Source organism: Schistocerca cancellata, chromosome 8 (genome assembly GCF_023864275.1).
Source record: "Schistocerca cancellata isolate TAMUIC-IGC-003103 chromosome 8, iqSchCanc2.1, whole genome shotgun sequence".
Taxonomy (NCBI): domain Eukaryota; kingdom Metazoa; phylum Arthropoda; class Insecta; order Orthoptera; family Acrididae; genus Schistocerca; species Schistocerca cancellata.
In genome coordinates, this window is record NC_064633.1 from 450,601,383 (window position 1) to 450,617,382 (window position 16,000).

Below are 16,000 nucleotides of genomic sequence, written 5' to 3' on the forward strand. Positions count from 1 at the left end.
AGCTAAACTCCACATTTTTTCCAAGCAACTATTTTTCAGCCAACTTTGCTTTAAATTATCTGCATGCAGATCATTCAAGAAATCTTTTTTTTTTAATATATATATATATATATATATATATATATATATATATATATATATATATATATAGTTATAATAGAAGGAAACATTCCACGAAGGAAAAATATACCTAAAAACAAAGATGATGTGACTTACCAAATGAAAGTGCTGGCAGGTCGACAGACACACAAACGAACACAAACATACACACAAAATTCAAGCTTTTGCAACAAACTGTTGCCTCATCAGGAAAGAGGGAAGGAGAGGGAAAGACGAAAGGATGTGGGTTTTAAGGGAGAGGGTAAGGAGTCATTCCAGTCCTGGGAGCGGAAAGACTTACCTTAGGGGGAAAAAAGGACGGGTATACACTTGCACACACACACATATCCATCCACACATATACAGACACAAGCAGACATAAGGTAAGACTTTCCGCTCCCGGGACTGGAATGACTCCTTACCCTCTCCCTTAAAACCCACATCCTTTCGTCTTTCCCTCTCCTTCCCTCTTTCCTGATGAGGCAACAGTTTGTTGCGAAAGCTTGAATTTTGTGTGTATGTTTGTGTTCGTTTGTGTGTCTGTCGACCTGCCAGCACTTTCATTTGGTAAGTCACATCATCTTTGTTTTTAGGTGTGTGTATTTTCACTAAAGTGAAAAAACTGTACAAGATGACCTAGTTTTGTTTCTTTGAACAAAATATTTCTGGAGATACTATGTCTCACAGTTGCTGAAAACTCAGAGGTGCACAGTTGATAGTTGTGTTATAGGTTCAAACAAATGGCTATATTTCTGGAAGTATTAAATTAGTGAAAATAAAACTTTACCAATGAGGAACATGTGTGAATGTTCATTCCTTCAATTTCAGAAAAATTCGTGATGGTCATGCGGGATTTTTTTTCCGAAAATGGACTATTTGGCATAGATTGTCCCACCTGTGATCTGTCAGAACCTTGACTAACTCTAAAAATAAAAATCAAACAATGGAAAATCCAGGATGGAATGTAACAATACGAGAGAAGGAAAGTTACTACTCACCATATAACGGAGATGCTAAGTTGCAATAGGCACAATAAAAAGATTCACACAATCATAGCTTTCAGCAATTAAGGCCTTTGTCAACTGCTGGCAAAGACCTTAATGGCCGAAAGCTATGATTGTGTGAATCTTTTTATTGTGCCTATTGCGACTCAGCATCTCCGTTATATGGTGAGTAGCAACTTTCCTTCTCTTGTATTGTCTAAAAATAAAAACAAAGTTGACACTTCCTGACAGATTAAAACTGTGGAAGTAAAATTGTGAGGACGGGTCGTGAGTCATGTTTGGGTAGCTCAGTTGGTAGAGCACTTGCCCGTGAAAGGTAAAGGTCCTGAGTTTGAGTCTCGGTCCGGCACACAGTTTTAATCTGCCAAGAAGTTTCAAATCAGCGCACACTCGACTGCAGAGCGAAAATTTCATTCTAAAAACAAAGTTGAACTGTTGACTAAAACCTTGGTTTCCAATATACCTTCAGTGTATTGTAGATAACATTAAAATTTAGATATATAGTGTTGTTCGGAATTCAATGCCTGTATAGTAATGACTTCAGTTGCCAGATGTTTCATTGTTATCTGTAATTTAATCTGAGCTGGACAGCATCTCAGATACATGTATTAGACTGTTTAACAGAGCCAGAATATGGCTCAGGAAGATTTCAGAGTTGATTTTACACATTCGAAAATGATTCCAAATCAAATGTCACCCTTGGGAGACAACTCCTTCCTAGCAAAATAATTATGAAAAATCCGCCTCGATAGCACAAATTACCTGGTGTTTACCTAGGTTTCAGTGTGGGTAACTACGCCTTCTTCTGAACAAATATAAAACAGCTTGCCTAAATAGGCATAGTCAATGGCTAAAATCAACACCTACAGCAGCAAGACCCATAAATTTTTTTTTACAAATACACGCTACATATGTACCATGTCAATAACATTACTTATCTCAACCCCGTGTGTGCTGCCTCACCCCAGCCAATGTATGATGGTCCCAGGCTCTCCACCGAACTCATAGTGGAGAGCCTGTGACCATCGTATGTTGGCTGGGGCGAGGCAGCACACACAGGGTTGAGATGAGTAATATTATTGACTTGGTACATATGTACTGTGTATTTGTAAAAAAATTTTATGGGGTCTTGCTGCTGTAGGTGTTGATTTTAGCCTTCGACTATGCCTATTTAGGCAAGCTATTTTATATTTGTTCTGAAGAAGGTGTGGTTACCCATGCTGAAACCTATGTAAACACCAGGTAATTTGTGTAATCAAGGCGGATTTTTCATAATTATTTCGATACTTACGATTGCTGATGTGCTGCAATGCTGAAAATCCTTCCTAGCATATCAATGTTCCCAAACAATTCCTACAAGATGCCCATTTCCATACACAGCATTTTGTCGGTCTTTTTATCTTTGTCAATGTCACTATAAACTCTTTGGCTAAAAGTTGTGCAACTCCCGTATGCTTAATTATGCTTGCCGCCATATTAAAAATCATGTAAGTAGCATTCCCAACTTAGATGTGGGGAAACACTGGTGTGAATTTTAGGGTATTTGTGGGGATAGGGTTGCCATCCAACCCAATATATGGGGACCATCACCATTATGGACCTTCTTGTCCCAATATCCCAACAAGATCCAGTTTAGACAGAATTTTGCAAAATGCATTTACAAGCTTGGTTCATGTACTGAAGTAACACCGTCTGTTAGCACAATACGCAAATGCAACCTTTGTTACTTATTTATGTCAACAGGGTTACATTGACAAGCTCGTCTAATAGGTGGCGTTGCATATTGTATATCCTGAATCAATGATGCAAGCACCTTCTAGATTCAGTGCCATCATTAGAGAAAACACCAGACTTTTCCAGTAGTACGAGGCTGGAACTACCTAAGCAGTTCCATGAGGAAGAATCGGGCACTTCCCATTGCAATTGTGATCTGATAAGACAATTCTTTCTAAGAATAATACAAACAATGTGTGCAAGTTTGTAACATTTACTGCAGGTATATAGGGAGTGAAATGTATAGTGACATGACTTCGATGACTAAAGTGTTATTATTGACTGTTTACCATCTAATAAACTTATCACAGATTGCCTAAGTATGGCAAGAGAAAGTGTCACTTTTCAGGTGATTACACAAAAGAGCAGTCTTTTGTCAAAAAAGGCCTTACGGATCAGGAAGAATTATGTGATATTTGTAGCTGTTTCATCTCTCTAACTCACAGAGGTAAGGCAGATATAAGGCATCACATTTCTATGAAGAATCATACAAATAAATTCGTGGTAGCATCAATATGAATGCCTATTTCTACATTCATCATTTAAAGAAGATATCCATGAAGAATTGCTCATTGCTGCTGCAGAACAAACAAAAGCATATAAAGTTGTCAAGTATCATCAATCCTTCACTTCTCTTGACCATACCGTAAAACTGAATGTTGCAATGTAACCCAAATCCAAAGTTACCGCGAAGTAGTCTATGATCCGGACCAAAGTTACAGCGATTGTTAAAAACAATCTTGCACCACACTCCATGTCTGAATGCATAAAACAACTGCAAGGAGTTTCTTTCTATAGCTTAGGCACTTATGCATCAAACCAAAGGCTGAAAAGATGTTACCTTTAGTTGTTCAATACTTTAGTGAAACTGACATAATCCAACAGAAGCTGTTGAAGTTTGATCCATCGAATAATGAAACATCATAAACAATTGCAAAGTTTTGTGTAGACACTTAGGGGCAACTGCAAATTCCATCAGATAAATGAATCACTTTTTGTAGAGACACTACCAATACCAACTTTGGAGAGCTTCACTGACACGGGCCAGTAATTTTCATTTCACCTAATTAAAGAACTAGGAATTGGATGCCCTGCCCATATTCTCCACAATATTATACCAAGCACTTCTGCAGTCTTAACTATTGACATTGAAATAATCATCATGAAAATATTTCATTATTTTTCAATGTACACCATATGGCCAGGGAAGCTGAGAGAGTTTGCTTATACATGGATGTCAATCATTAGACTCTTCTATCTCACCAAAAATCCAGATGGATGTCGTTAATGTCCGCAGTTGAGAGAATTCATGAGTTTTTTTGACACTGAAGAAAGGCCACCTAAAATAATCAGATTTATTCAGTAGACCAATCAGTGAAATTTACTACATGTTTCTGCAGTCAAACTTAGCTCAGCTTGGAAAAAAATAGAAAAAACGTGGAGAAAAATAAATTCTCAATAACTGAAATAAGAAATACGTTAATCGACACTCAAAGATGTCCAAAGCAAAGGAAGACTGCCAATTTCATTGGCATGCAAACCAAGATGGATTTGAACAAATTAAAGAATGAAAACCCTAACCAAGAAATAATATGATTTCAAAATCTGAAGAGAAGAATGGTTTTCTATACCACACATTTAAATACTCAGAGAAATGGGTTATTTCATTTAATAAATATCAAGTTTTTGAGTGGATGACGCTATGTGAAACCCCCCCCCCCTTTCCAGATTGGGCGATGGTTGAAAATACTACTACACACCTAACTAAAAATAGCATGAAGATTTCGGGCGACAATTGTTTTCAAAGTCTAAACAATCCGTGGAACAAAGGTGGATCTTACTTCCTAAGGAGGGTCGACCGAAGCGTTCGATCCCACCCGTCGGCTTTGACCAGTGACGTAAGGCTGTTGTGGTGTGTGACGTCACGACGGCGCGGAATTTAGTTTGTGAGAGTGTCGTTTTGATGCGATCGGTGGTGCTCTCTGGTGGTGTGTTAGGTGATGTTTTTGGTTTAGTTTGCGAGTGTGGCGTCGTGTGTGAATTTTGGTAAATTGCTTTTTTTTTTGTCTTTGGTAGGTATGGATATGACTGACAGGGTCAACAGTTTTCGGTTGTCGGTTATGATGGGGGACAGTGCATTGTCTCTAATAAAATTTCTTCAACTATTCGAATTTTTGGATGAAGTCGTGAAGTGTTCAGTATGCTTTGAAGAAATGAGGCTTACTTACAGTTCCGGCGTCTCGGACCAGGGACGGCTGTATGTGGAGATGTTGTAAGGATAACAGGGCAAGGGAAGTGTTCGATCCCAATGTGTGTGGCTGTATCGGGAGATTATTTTTGAGCTATATAGGTCAAGGGAAGTGTTAGGTCCTAATTTATGAGATCGGGAGCTGCTGTTGAGCTATATAGGTCAAGAGAAGTGTCCGATTCCAGATGATATTGTGTTTAGTGGTATTTGGGGAGTTTTGTGATGTCGGTTTTCTTCGTCGTTTTGCGTGGTTTTGTATGGGGGTGGGTGTCTAAATTTATTTATATTTAGTTTGCCCCCACCCAAAAAACCCGTTTCCCACGCTTGTCCCGTTAGTGACATTAGGCTTTTTGTGGAACGTGTGTATGTTTGTTTTTCGATTTACTTTCGTCCTCATAATGTGTACGTAACGACTTTATATGCGCCATATTGGAATCGTGGTTTATGGTCGTTTCCGTCATATTTGTGACGTCATGGGTCAAAGCAGACGGGCGGGATCGGACGCTTCCGTATTTTCCCTAAAGAAATCGAAAATCCAGAACGCAAATGCCAAATTTATGAATATGATTTCTATTCCTGCACGCAAAGCAACTGGCAAAGAATATTTTCGCTGATGTCGGCCCGTTGAACTGATGAAAGACATCGACTGCCGCCAGGAGCTCTACAATTAATATTACAGAGCCCGTTTAACTACAAGCTGACTTTGAGTTTTACAAATACGGAAAAGGGGAAAAATACTTGCTGAATATGGTGAAATCTTACGAAAAATATGATGTACAAACTACTTCTGCCGCAACAAGTCCCATGTCACTGTGTTCTAAATGAAAAGTAATTAAATAAAAGTTTTTACTTAATTTCTACAACCCCATCTCAGTGTCCCGGCGGGGTCCCACATATGCCAATGCTAGGGGAAGGCGGGAGGGGGGGAGACGTTCATGTAAAGCCGGATTCGAACACGCAACTAAAGTGTCGCCACTGCTAGTGCCACATTTCACTTGCAAGTGTGAAGTCCCAGTTTTCTGTGACGAAACTCTTTAGGCGCAACTTTGCTCATGCCACAAAAAGTTGAGCTTGGTTGTGCTTTGTTCAGCCACTTTCCTTCCACCACTGCTCCCTGATGTCTGCATTTCTAGACACGAACATTCTGCCGCATATATCGTGGAATAATTAAAAAAGTATTTCATTCGATAACAGTGTTTTCATTTTACTACCAAAAAAATTCAAAACCCAGCAGGTATACTTTCGGAGCTTCTGGAATCACGAAAGCAACAACCAAGGAATTTTAAGAGCAAGAACCTATGCTTAATTTGTGTGTGCGTGCGCAATATTTGCAAGACAATGAGTAGACCTATTCCACAATCTCGAAAAATTAATGGATGAATAAATAAACAGAGTTAATATGTAACCAAAAAAAACTAGTTGTTTCTACTTTATGATTGTAAGACAAATAGAAGTTGTGGATTATATGCAGGGATGTAGCATCCGAGTGTGATGTGGCAGCTGTTAATCTGAAATTAATTGTTCGAAATGCCTTCATCAACGAATACAACGAGATTCAAAAATTTAGAAAGAGTGGGGTGTTTGCATATTTTGCCAGCCGATGGTTAGTTTGCCTATCATTTTCATCTTCGAATGGGATTTCTTTTATACAATGTGTTAGTGGGCCCTGATTTATCCTGCATCAAATCAGTTTTCATATGTAACATTTGGGTTTGTTTTTCCTTTTATTTAACTCTTGCCATAGCTCTAATGCCTTAACCTGCACTATAACATAATACCCGCCCACTTTATACCAGTTGACGCCATGTTGATGGCTGTGCAATAATGTAGAATTTGTGGCGTCCTGTACGAACCCCCGGCGCAACTAAAGAAAGCCACAAGATGTAGTGTCATATTGGTTGCATGTGTGAAATTGGATTAAGTCATGTACGGAGACCCGCCTTAGATGGATTTCAGGAAGTAACTTATGTCGGAAGCCACAGTCACACGGGGAAAGCAGGACTGGTGAAAAGAATGAGATAGCTAATACTTTACTACAACTGGAAGTTTTCCGTGGCACGACAGTGATTTTAGCTGAGTTATTTTCTGTAACAACTAAATAAAATGTATTCAAATTATAATAAAGGACGACATTACTCACCAGAGTGTCCTTTGCTTCTCGTGTTTCCACGACATATTTCAGGAACCTGTCTGCTGTAGCATACCAACCAACAGTTGGTTTATAGACATCATCTGCAGACGCACCATTTTTCCGAGATTTTAAAATTTTATTATATTCGTTAATGTATGCATTTCTAATACTCCTTATTTTTGCTTTAACAAGTGCCAAGTTGCAGTCGGGGACTATTTTCCGCATATATTTTACAATTTCTAAAAGGGCATGCTCTCTCATATTACGATCTTTGTACGATTCATATTTGTGATTCCATAAGCATGGTCGCTCTTCGTATAGTTCTAAAAAATGCACAATTGTTACTGTGGACCACTTTTTTAACATTTTTCAAATAACAAATTGGAAAAATAACTTGGAAGTCGAACGACACACATCAGCAGTCACTAGTACAACACGGAAACTGCTTCGAAATACAGCCACCAGGGTGCAGTCGAATGATGCTGTTTAGTGTTTAGTGGTGGGAGAAGACTAGTGGCGTCACCGTGGACTCGTGGAGTGTAACTGACAAAGAGGTAGCTTCTAGTTGCATGGCAGCTAGTATATAGTGTAACTGTAAAAACGCCAACTGGGGATGGATGCTGACATATGCAGCCGAGCTGCCACTGCTGTATGCCTCTAGTAGTGGCATCACTCTTTTGTATTTGTGAACGCGTTATTACCAACTCGTTGGTTATTACTGTCAACTACATTTCGATTGTTGTGTCAAAGTTACTGTGCTAACCAGAGATGTAGTCAAGAAGCTGCGAAGTTCAATGTTTCGTGCGTGCAGCGTAAGAGTGTTTTGGTAGTTAAGAGTGGTGTGTGTGTGTTTCCGTTTTGATGAATTACGAGAACTTTAGAACTGAAAATGCCGTTAATAATTATAACAGGCTATCCGAGCAGCGGTAAAACTACTAGGGCCTCACAGTTGAAAGAATACTTCGAAGAACGTATGAAAAAATCAGTCCACACAGTAAATGAAGAAACTGTTATGAAAACCATGGGTGAAGACAGAAATTCGTTGTTCACCGGTATGTGAAACAAACCCAAATGATGATAATTTCAAATGGAATATTCTGAGTTTGATTTGGTAGTCGTAGTAGATCATATTCACTGATGTCATAAAATGATGATAGTGTTAATTTTGTAGATAGGCCTAGTTATTTCATGATGAAACATACAGAATCGACTGTAATAATTTACAACCCACGTTTATTGAAGAGAAAAACCATAATAAACACATTTCAGAACAATTTTGTTATACTTCTGTTCGTAAAGATTCTTTTATTTAGCACGGAACTAATTTTCAGTATTGTACATTTTCATCACGACAGCTTACAGAAAGGTTTCATCATTCTACGAGAAACCCAGTTGTATAAAGTTTCAATGTAAATTAATGATTAATATCAAAATTTATGGAGGAAAGGTCAGATTATACATGCAGTATAGTAATTTGAAGTTGCGTCCTCTAAGTCTTCCGCGCCGGCATGTCTGAATAAAATCTTCTCGGTTTTCAAGCCGCGTCAATTGGAATAAAATTCTCGAGCTTTCGGTGGCAATCTCCGCTGTCGTCAGGAGTAAAACTGCTAATTTTAAGTTATTTCTTGTACTACTAATTAATATGTAGCTATTAGGGGACAAATTGCCAAAGTTTATTTGTTATTTATCGTATTTTACAAACACATGACACGTAAAGTTCATGCAATTTGTAAACAGATAACCGCTACCATTATGTAGTTTGTTTTCACATGAACTTCAGATATAGAAATAAATGCAAAAAAAGTTTTTAAGTGAAAAATGTCTGTTCACACGGGTAAATACTAAACCAACATCAGTACCACCTGATATTAGCGACAAAAGAGTAGTAAACAAGACATACTTGCTGGCTATATTACAGAAACACCAAGAAGCACTTTTGTATGAAATGGGAACACTAATTTATTTAAGTGAGTACAAATAGACCATGCCAGAAACACTTTTTCTACTCGAAACCATTCGTTACATTTGATTCTATCAGTATGTATCTTGATCTTCGTTCTGCCCTCCTGGGAATGTTTGTTTCCGTTGAAGCATGAGGGGAAAATAGCACACGCCAGAAAATATTCTCACTCACAAATAAACACATGGGAACACAAGTGAAATATTACACTTAAGTTGGCTTCATAAGATTGTGCCTCTGCTACAAACTGCTTTTAGTAGTCAATCAACCACCAGCCATATGTAAGTCTTTGTTATAATGGATTGCTTGCTCCCATCAAAATTATTTCACATGATTGCTGATTTTGACTTCACCTCATGTACATGCTGCATTTTTTTAAAGGGGTGTTTTAACTGTAGGTGACAGGTAGAGGTCACAAGTGGTGGGGTCAGTGCAAAACTTTTTTATTTTTTATTTATTTATTTTTTTTACCAGTAGCCTAATTGGAAGTGCTTCACACTCTTTGATTGTGGATGTTGCAGCAGTGCTGTATCCAAGCCTGTGATTGCCACAATGCAGGCTGTTTCTTCATAGTGCTTCCTGATCTTATTGAAACATGCAAGATAACATAGTTTTCCTATCCTTCAGTTGTGATGAGTAAGTGTTCCAGTGAGTCAGTTGTTTACTGCACCTACAGACTCACTGAACATGAAATCGCATTTACAAAAGCAAACTGTCTGATCTTATTATGCATTCTAATGGGTGACTGTTGATTGGCTGATTAAAAACACTGTAACAGAGGTACTTGGCAGAAGAATTTGCTACCACTGCCCTTCAGTATGCAGGAAAAGAATTCTAGTTACTTATGAGTCTCCATTTACTTGACACTTCCCTAGACTAGATGGCTAACGGTTGTTTTAAAGCAAAACTCGTTGGTGGAGGTGGAAGTAGTCTTGCACTTCATATGTGATTAGAATGATGAGATATTCCACAATTACATAATGTTTCTGCACATCTGGAGAATTCAGTTTTTCAGAGATTGTTCTTGCCACACATTCATATTATATAATTGTATAAGTGCATACAAAAGACCTTAAAGAATGTATCCCATGTTCTTACAGGAGACAGTAATTCTGTAAATATATATCCTGAAAGAAATATTTATTGATTTATTGAGGTACAGGGATTTCTTTCATATAAGTGCCATGTGTCTGGTGACACTACAGGAGGTGCTCTGTGCTGGGACCATTCATTCTTATGCATCTTTCAACCCTTTCTCTCCAAGACTCACAAACTTGTGTAGGCATGCTTTTATGTGGTTATGTGCCTGGGGAATACACTTGTAGCTGTACTTAATGTCAGTACATTTCCACTGAGGGGGGGTCCATGCTACTGCTCCTGACCACTCTATCTATCATTAAACTTCCGTATTAGGTACTGGTGTGTACGAGGGTTAGAAATTGGGTTGATGTTCCTCATGGATGAACCAGAGATTTGACACCAGTTTTTAGCTTTGGTCATTGATGACATCACAAGTCCCACAAATACAACATAAATGTTATTTCAAGATGGTGACGCTGATTTCGCAATCACCTTTTTCAGTGCTGTGAAAGTATGATCATCAATTATAGAACCATAGAAATTGTTAATAAGAAATATTGAACCTATTGAAAAAATAAAAGAAAAAAAGAAAAACATGAAAACCTTGAGATAGTGTGTGCTATCACATACACTTCCCGTCTCTGTCTGCCTTAAAACACTTCTTGATTCAAGTATAACTGCTGTTTAAAACTGCAGCAAAATGCCTAATACCAGTATAGAAAGCCAAAAACCATGACAGTTAATAAAATGTGGTATCAAAAACATCATCTGGCTTATATAGGCCTAACCCATCTGAAAAACCTGATGTCAATACAGAAAACCAATATAATATAGCCAACAATCACATCAGCTAGCTAAATATAGTACCTGTATGTACCGAATGAAAATCCAGTTGCAATACAAAAAATAAAAAAACATGTCAGTTAAACAAAAAAGAAAATTCAACTTATCAAACTTAACATTACATCATGAAACAGAGATTGGAATGTAAAAAAAAAGTTGAGAAAAATATAAAAAGTTGATCAAAATAAAATTAATTAAATAAAACAAATCAATTTAAAAATAATGGTAATAATAAAAACCTATCAGAATGACTAAAAAGAAACAAAAGCCAATGCCTTGCATGATACAAACCTTTTACTTCCTATGCTGCTGATATCTGTTTCGTGCTGAGGTACCTAAGAGAAGATTAGTAGTAGAAATAATATGTCAGCATAACTAACAGATGAACTTTGGCTCGGATTTTTGAACGAGATCCGTCAGTGGATTGAGCATTGCAAATTATCATGCCGAAGCAAATATCTGTCAGTAGAATTACTGGTAGACACTTAAGTCAGCTGCATGTTGTGGCTACATGTATGCCTATTACTTTTGTAGTAATAACTGATCACACCTAACTTCCGTAGAAATGTAACAATGGACTGCAAATCTTCAATTTTCTTCCACAGCATTTGACTGGTGAACTGAATTGACAGATTCATTTCAGAACCAACACTGCATAAGCACAAAGACAAAGCAAACTGGCCAGAGCACAAACAAAATTAATGATCACACATACTTATCCCATGTGCTCACATCCGTGGAAACCCCACCACCTTCTACAAGTCCAGTATACTACTGACACAGCATAATCCAACATTGCTAGTACATCTAAACAATACAATGCATGTAAAATGTCATGTTGTCCTAACATGACTGCATCACATTTCAGTGCCGATGGCTATTTACCAGAGGCTCAAGCTGAGGCTGTTCCATTGTGCATAAACTACTGTCATTTTCTTTCGGCTAAGATGACATTCCTTAATACTGTGGATAATTTGCCACACTAAATTTGGTGATAAACTGCACCTGTTAATTTTCGCATTACAGTTTTTGGTTCAGTGACTATGTCAATAACAGTTCTTGCCAATGTGAATCTCATGGCTTGCTTCTGTGATTGCTCAAGGATTTTCATATGCTTGTTTGTTTTATGGTAATTTGATACCCTACTGTATCTGAATCCCACCTCATCTGTAAATAAAATGCTGCCTGTGAATTGCAGATCTTCAGTGACAATATTAGAATCAATTGACAGTATTTTAATCCTGCGTAGTGGTCTTTTGACCTGAGAACTTGTACATATTGAAAATAATTTGAATGAAGTAAATATTCAAGCAGTATTTATCATACAAGTGTGTGATTTCGTCTTCAGCAGCCCCATTTATTGATACACTTGTTTCAGGTGACTATTCTATTCATTGCAACACTTGCTCCTCCATATCCAGCATGTAAACTGAATGAGGTGTGTTATGAAACCTTGTTCTTTTGTTCTTGTTATGAATGACCCCATACATGAAAGTCACTGGAACAACCAGTTGAACATTTTTTCAGATGGACTATGGTGTTGAGAATGTCATTTGGCATATGCGACACATGCCTATCTCTTGACACTGTTTGCTAATGATGGCAGATTACCATGTCTTTCATTTCTTGAGTGGAGGACTAAGTGCGAGGACAAAAATAGACCAATATGAAATGAGCACTGAACCTCTACAGAAAGACAGCCTACACCAGTACAAGTTTCCATATATGTACAGCTATACTCTGCAAACCACCGTGATTTTTATTTAAAATTCTATTTATTGATTGCAAGTAGTGTGATTTGTGTGTAGTGTGTCTTGATCGCACATTCAGTAAAAGCAAAAGCTCTATGATTTGATAATTTGCCTTGGTTGCAGATTCAGCAAAAGAAAAAGCACTTCGTGGTGCAGTCAAGTCAGAAGTGCAAAGGTAAGGAAGATTTTATCTTCATTGCCTCTTTTGTTTATATGTTTATGTTGCTGCTGATAGTAATTATAATGTAATTGATAACTTCAGTAGTGGAAACAAGCTACTGTAGATATTAGACATCCCTTGCATTATCAAACTGTCAGTAGGCCTATATTATCACAAGGTGTAAGAACAGAATTTTGAATTTGCATTTAAAATTTGAGCTGAACATTAATTTTTAGATTTTTTAGTGTCTATGACTGCCTTTATTAATATTTTCTCTGTATCCTGTCATGTGTTGGCAAATTTCCTGACTGTAGCAACCTTATTTAAGGGATGGTGGAAGAGGTAGCAACTGTCACATCTTCCGTGTTTCTTCTAGCCTACGTGTCATTGATAAATGACTTTGTTCTATCATGCAATCCCTGAAAAACTACAACAATAAGTTCTCCTATACTTTCATATACCACAACTATGATAGTAATTTTGTCCACAAACAAATCATTGGCTGTGTCGCCCTCTATATCTCCAAGCAGTGTGGCTCCTACTTCCAGAAAAGTTGGAAGCCTCCTGTTCATTTCTGTTACCACCTAGACCTTAAGTGCTTCAGTAGATTACTTTGTCAAGTCTACATCTTTCTCAAGTTAAACCCATAAATGAGATGACCTCACCCTCACAAGTGTCACTTTCATTCTAATGTCAACAACAGCAATTGGCTACTGGCAAACCATGGTCCATATCGACCATGAAAGGCTGAATAATGGACCGCCAAAAAATATTTTCAAGCTTTAATTTGTGATTCAGTTGAAATTCAGGAGACAGTTGTCTCACTTTGTGAATGCCAGTCCTTTAACTGAGGTAATAGCACAACTCTGTTGCAGGTGCACAAACTTTTTAGAGTGAGCTTGTAAATCTGCCATACGTCAGCATGTTGCAATTATACTTAAGCTCAGCAACACTGTCAGTTGGTCATCCAGCGACTAATCAGTCATGTGTTGCTTAGGGCCACACACTTCTGTTCGAGAGCAGAGCATGCTCAAGCAGATGTTTGTGCGGTATACGGGTGCTCAAGCTACATTTCACATTACAGATGTTGAAATAAAGTAAAATTTAACAGACTTAATTCTGGCAAGTGCCTGTGCACATCTGCTTGAGCATCTGTTTTGATGCTCTCGGAAACTAGGGTTAAGTTAGTTTTATTTTTTACTTTATTTCAATGTCAGCAGTGTTGGATTTTATTTGGTACTGAAAACTGCACTGCTCTGATATCCACGAGTGACCTTCAGTCAATGAAAGTGTATATTGTTTTGTTGATGGTAGTGGGCTGCCTGCCAGGAGGGATGATAGTGGGCCGACATTCATGTTGAAATTTCATGCAACGTGAGCTTTCACTCATTTTTGTTGTTAATGATGTGCTAATTATGCTTTGTGCATCAGGCAATACAAGTCCTAAGAAGTGTAAATTTGACAGCGACAGCCTGAGTTGACTGAATGTTGTTGTTTTACACTGTCTGATAGGACTAAAGCTGTTTCAGTTTGCCCTGTATGAAAGAAAATTATCCGTTATGTTAAAATTGTTAGTGTAAAGACACCCTATGAAACAACTCATTAGCAGCTGCATAAAGACTTTCTCTGTGACATTGCAGCCCGTAATGATAAACTTCAGGCATATTTAACGTTTTACAGAGAAAGCTCAATGCATGAGTCAGCTAGGAAAATCTACAAAAGCAGCAGCGCTTGTGTGCTGAAAGATTGACAAGAACCAGAAGCCATTTTCAGACTTCGAGATAGTTAAAGAATGTATGATTTAAGTGGCCATGATCACTTTTTTAAGAAGAAGAAGAAGAAGAAGAAGAAGAAGAAAAGAACGAGGAGTAGGGAGAAAATATCGTTTGAATGTTTCAAGGTATTCCATTGTATGCAAGAAACAACACAAGAACAACAGAAATTTTGGCTGCTGACAATTAAAGTAGCTTTCTCAAATTTTTCAGAAGGTTCCTTCCTATGCCACTGCTCTTGATGAATTAATGTCAATTTTTGTAAGATTTTTTGCTTTGGAAGCAAAGTATTTAGGAATGAACAGTTAGTATTATTGCCAATTAAAGGCAAGACTGGTGGCGACACTACGTTTTGATGAATTCATGACAGAATCAAATGTTAGTCATGATAAAATGGTTTCCCTTTCAACACATAGGGCTTCAGTGATGATTTGCAGAGAAAAGGTCTTGGTAAAGAGAAACATGAATAAGGATGTCGTTTTACCAGTTTTTCAGCACATAAGTTCACCAGATAGCCCTTTGTGTCAAACTAAGTAGTACGCCGAAAGGCATAACGGACAGTTTGGTTAAGTTGAACAGTCTCATTAGGTTCTTCAGTACAGGAAGTTCAAGGAGTTTTTGTCTGATTGTGATTCAATGCATTCTGACTTATTGTAACACAATAATGTTACATCTACAGCAAATAAAGAAACAAGTAACCTTGTCCTTGGAAAACGTCGATACCCAGGAAGCAAACAAAATGCATTATGCTGGCCTGAATTTCCTGGAAGACATTCAGAAATATTTTAAAGCACTCAACACAGAATAACAAGGAAAAGGAAAGTCGGTATTTGATCTGACACAAAGTGTGTCTACTCTCTGTTGCATGCTGGATACCTTTGAAAAAGATATTAGAAATCAAGAATTTATTCATTTTCCAACAATACTTCAGCATAAAAAGAAGAATTCCAAAATAGACACTACAGTATTCTTAAGTTTTGTATCAGACCGTCAGTAGGAATTTTCAGAAAGATTCCAAGACTTTGCAGAAATAGGGAAGCTCTCATAATTCTTAAAATCACCATATGAAGTTTCTCCAGTGGCAAAATGGACTGATTTATGGATGACAATCTTATTGCTTTGCCGAAAGACAATGATAAGTTTGTTGTAAATAATTCGCTACAGTTCAAAAGGAACAAT

The 16,000-nt window shown here is 37.6% G+C and overlaps 2 protein-coding genes across 2 annotated transcripts in view; one reads left to right on the forward strand and one right to left on the reverse strand.

Annotated features, from left to right (window-relative positions):
- Nucleotides 1–7,741, reverse strand: part of LOC126095103 (uncharacterized) — a 33,289-nt gene extending 25,548 nt beyond the window's left edge. The window contains exon 1 of the mRNA XM_049909807.1: nt 7,265–7,741. Coding sequence (XP_049765764.1) covers nt 7,265–7,621 — 357 coding nt within the window. The 5' untranslated portion in view covers nt 7,622–7,741. The remainder of the gene's footprint in view (nt 1–7,264) is intronic.
- Nucleotides 7,742–7,827: 86 nt separating this feature from the next.
- The window catches only part of LOC126095102 (protein KTI12 homolog), a 28,369-nt gene continuing 20,196 nt past the window's right edge, over nt 7,828–16,000 (forward strand). The window contains exons 1-2 of the mRNA XM_049909806.1: nt 7,828–8,307; nt 13,013–13,064. Coding sequence (XP_049765763.1) covers nt 8,145–8,307; nt 13,013–13,064 — 215 coding nt within the window. The 5' untranslated portion in view covers nt 7,828–8,144. The remainder of the gene's footprint in view (nt 8,308–13,012; nt 13,065–16,000) is intronic.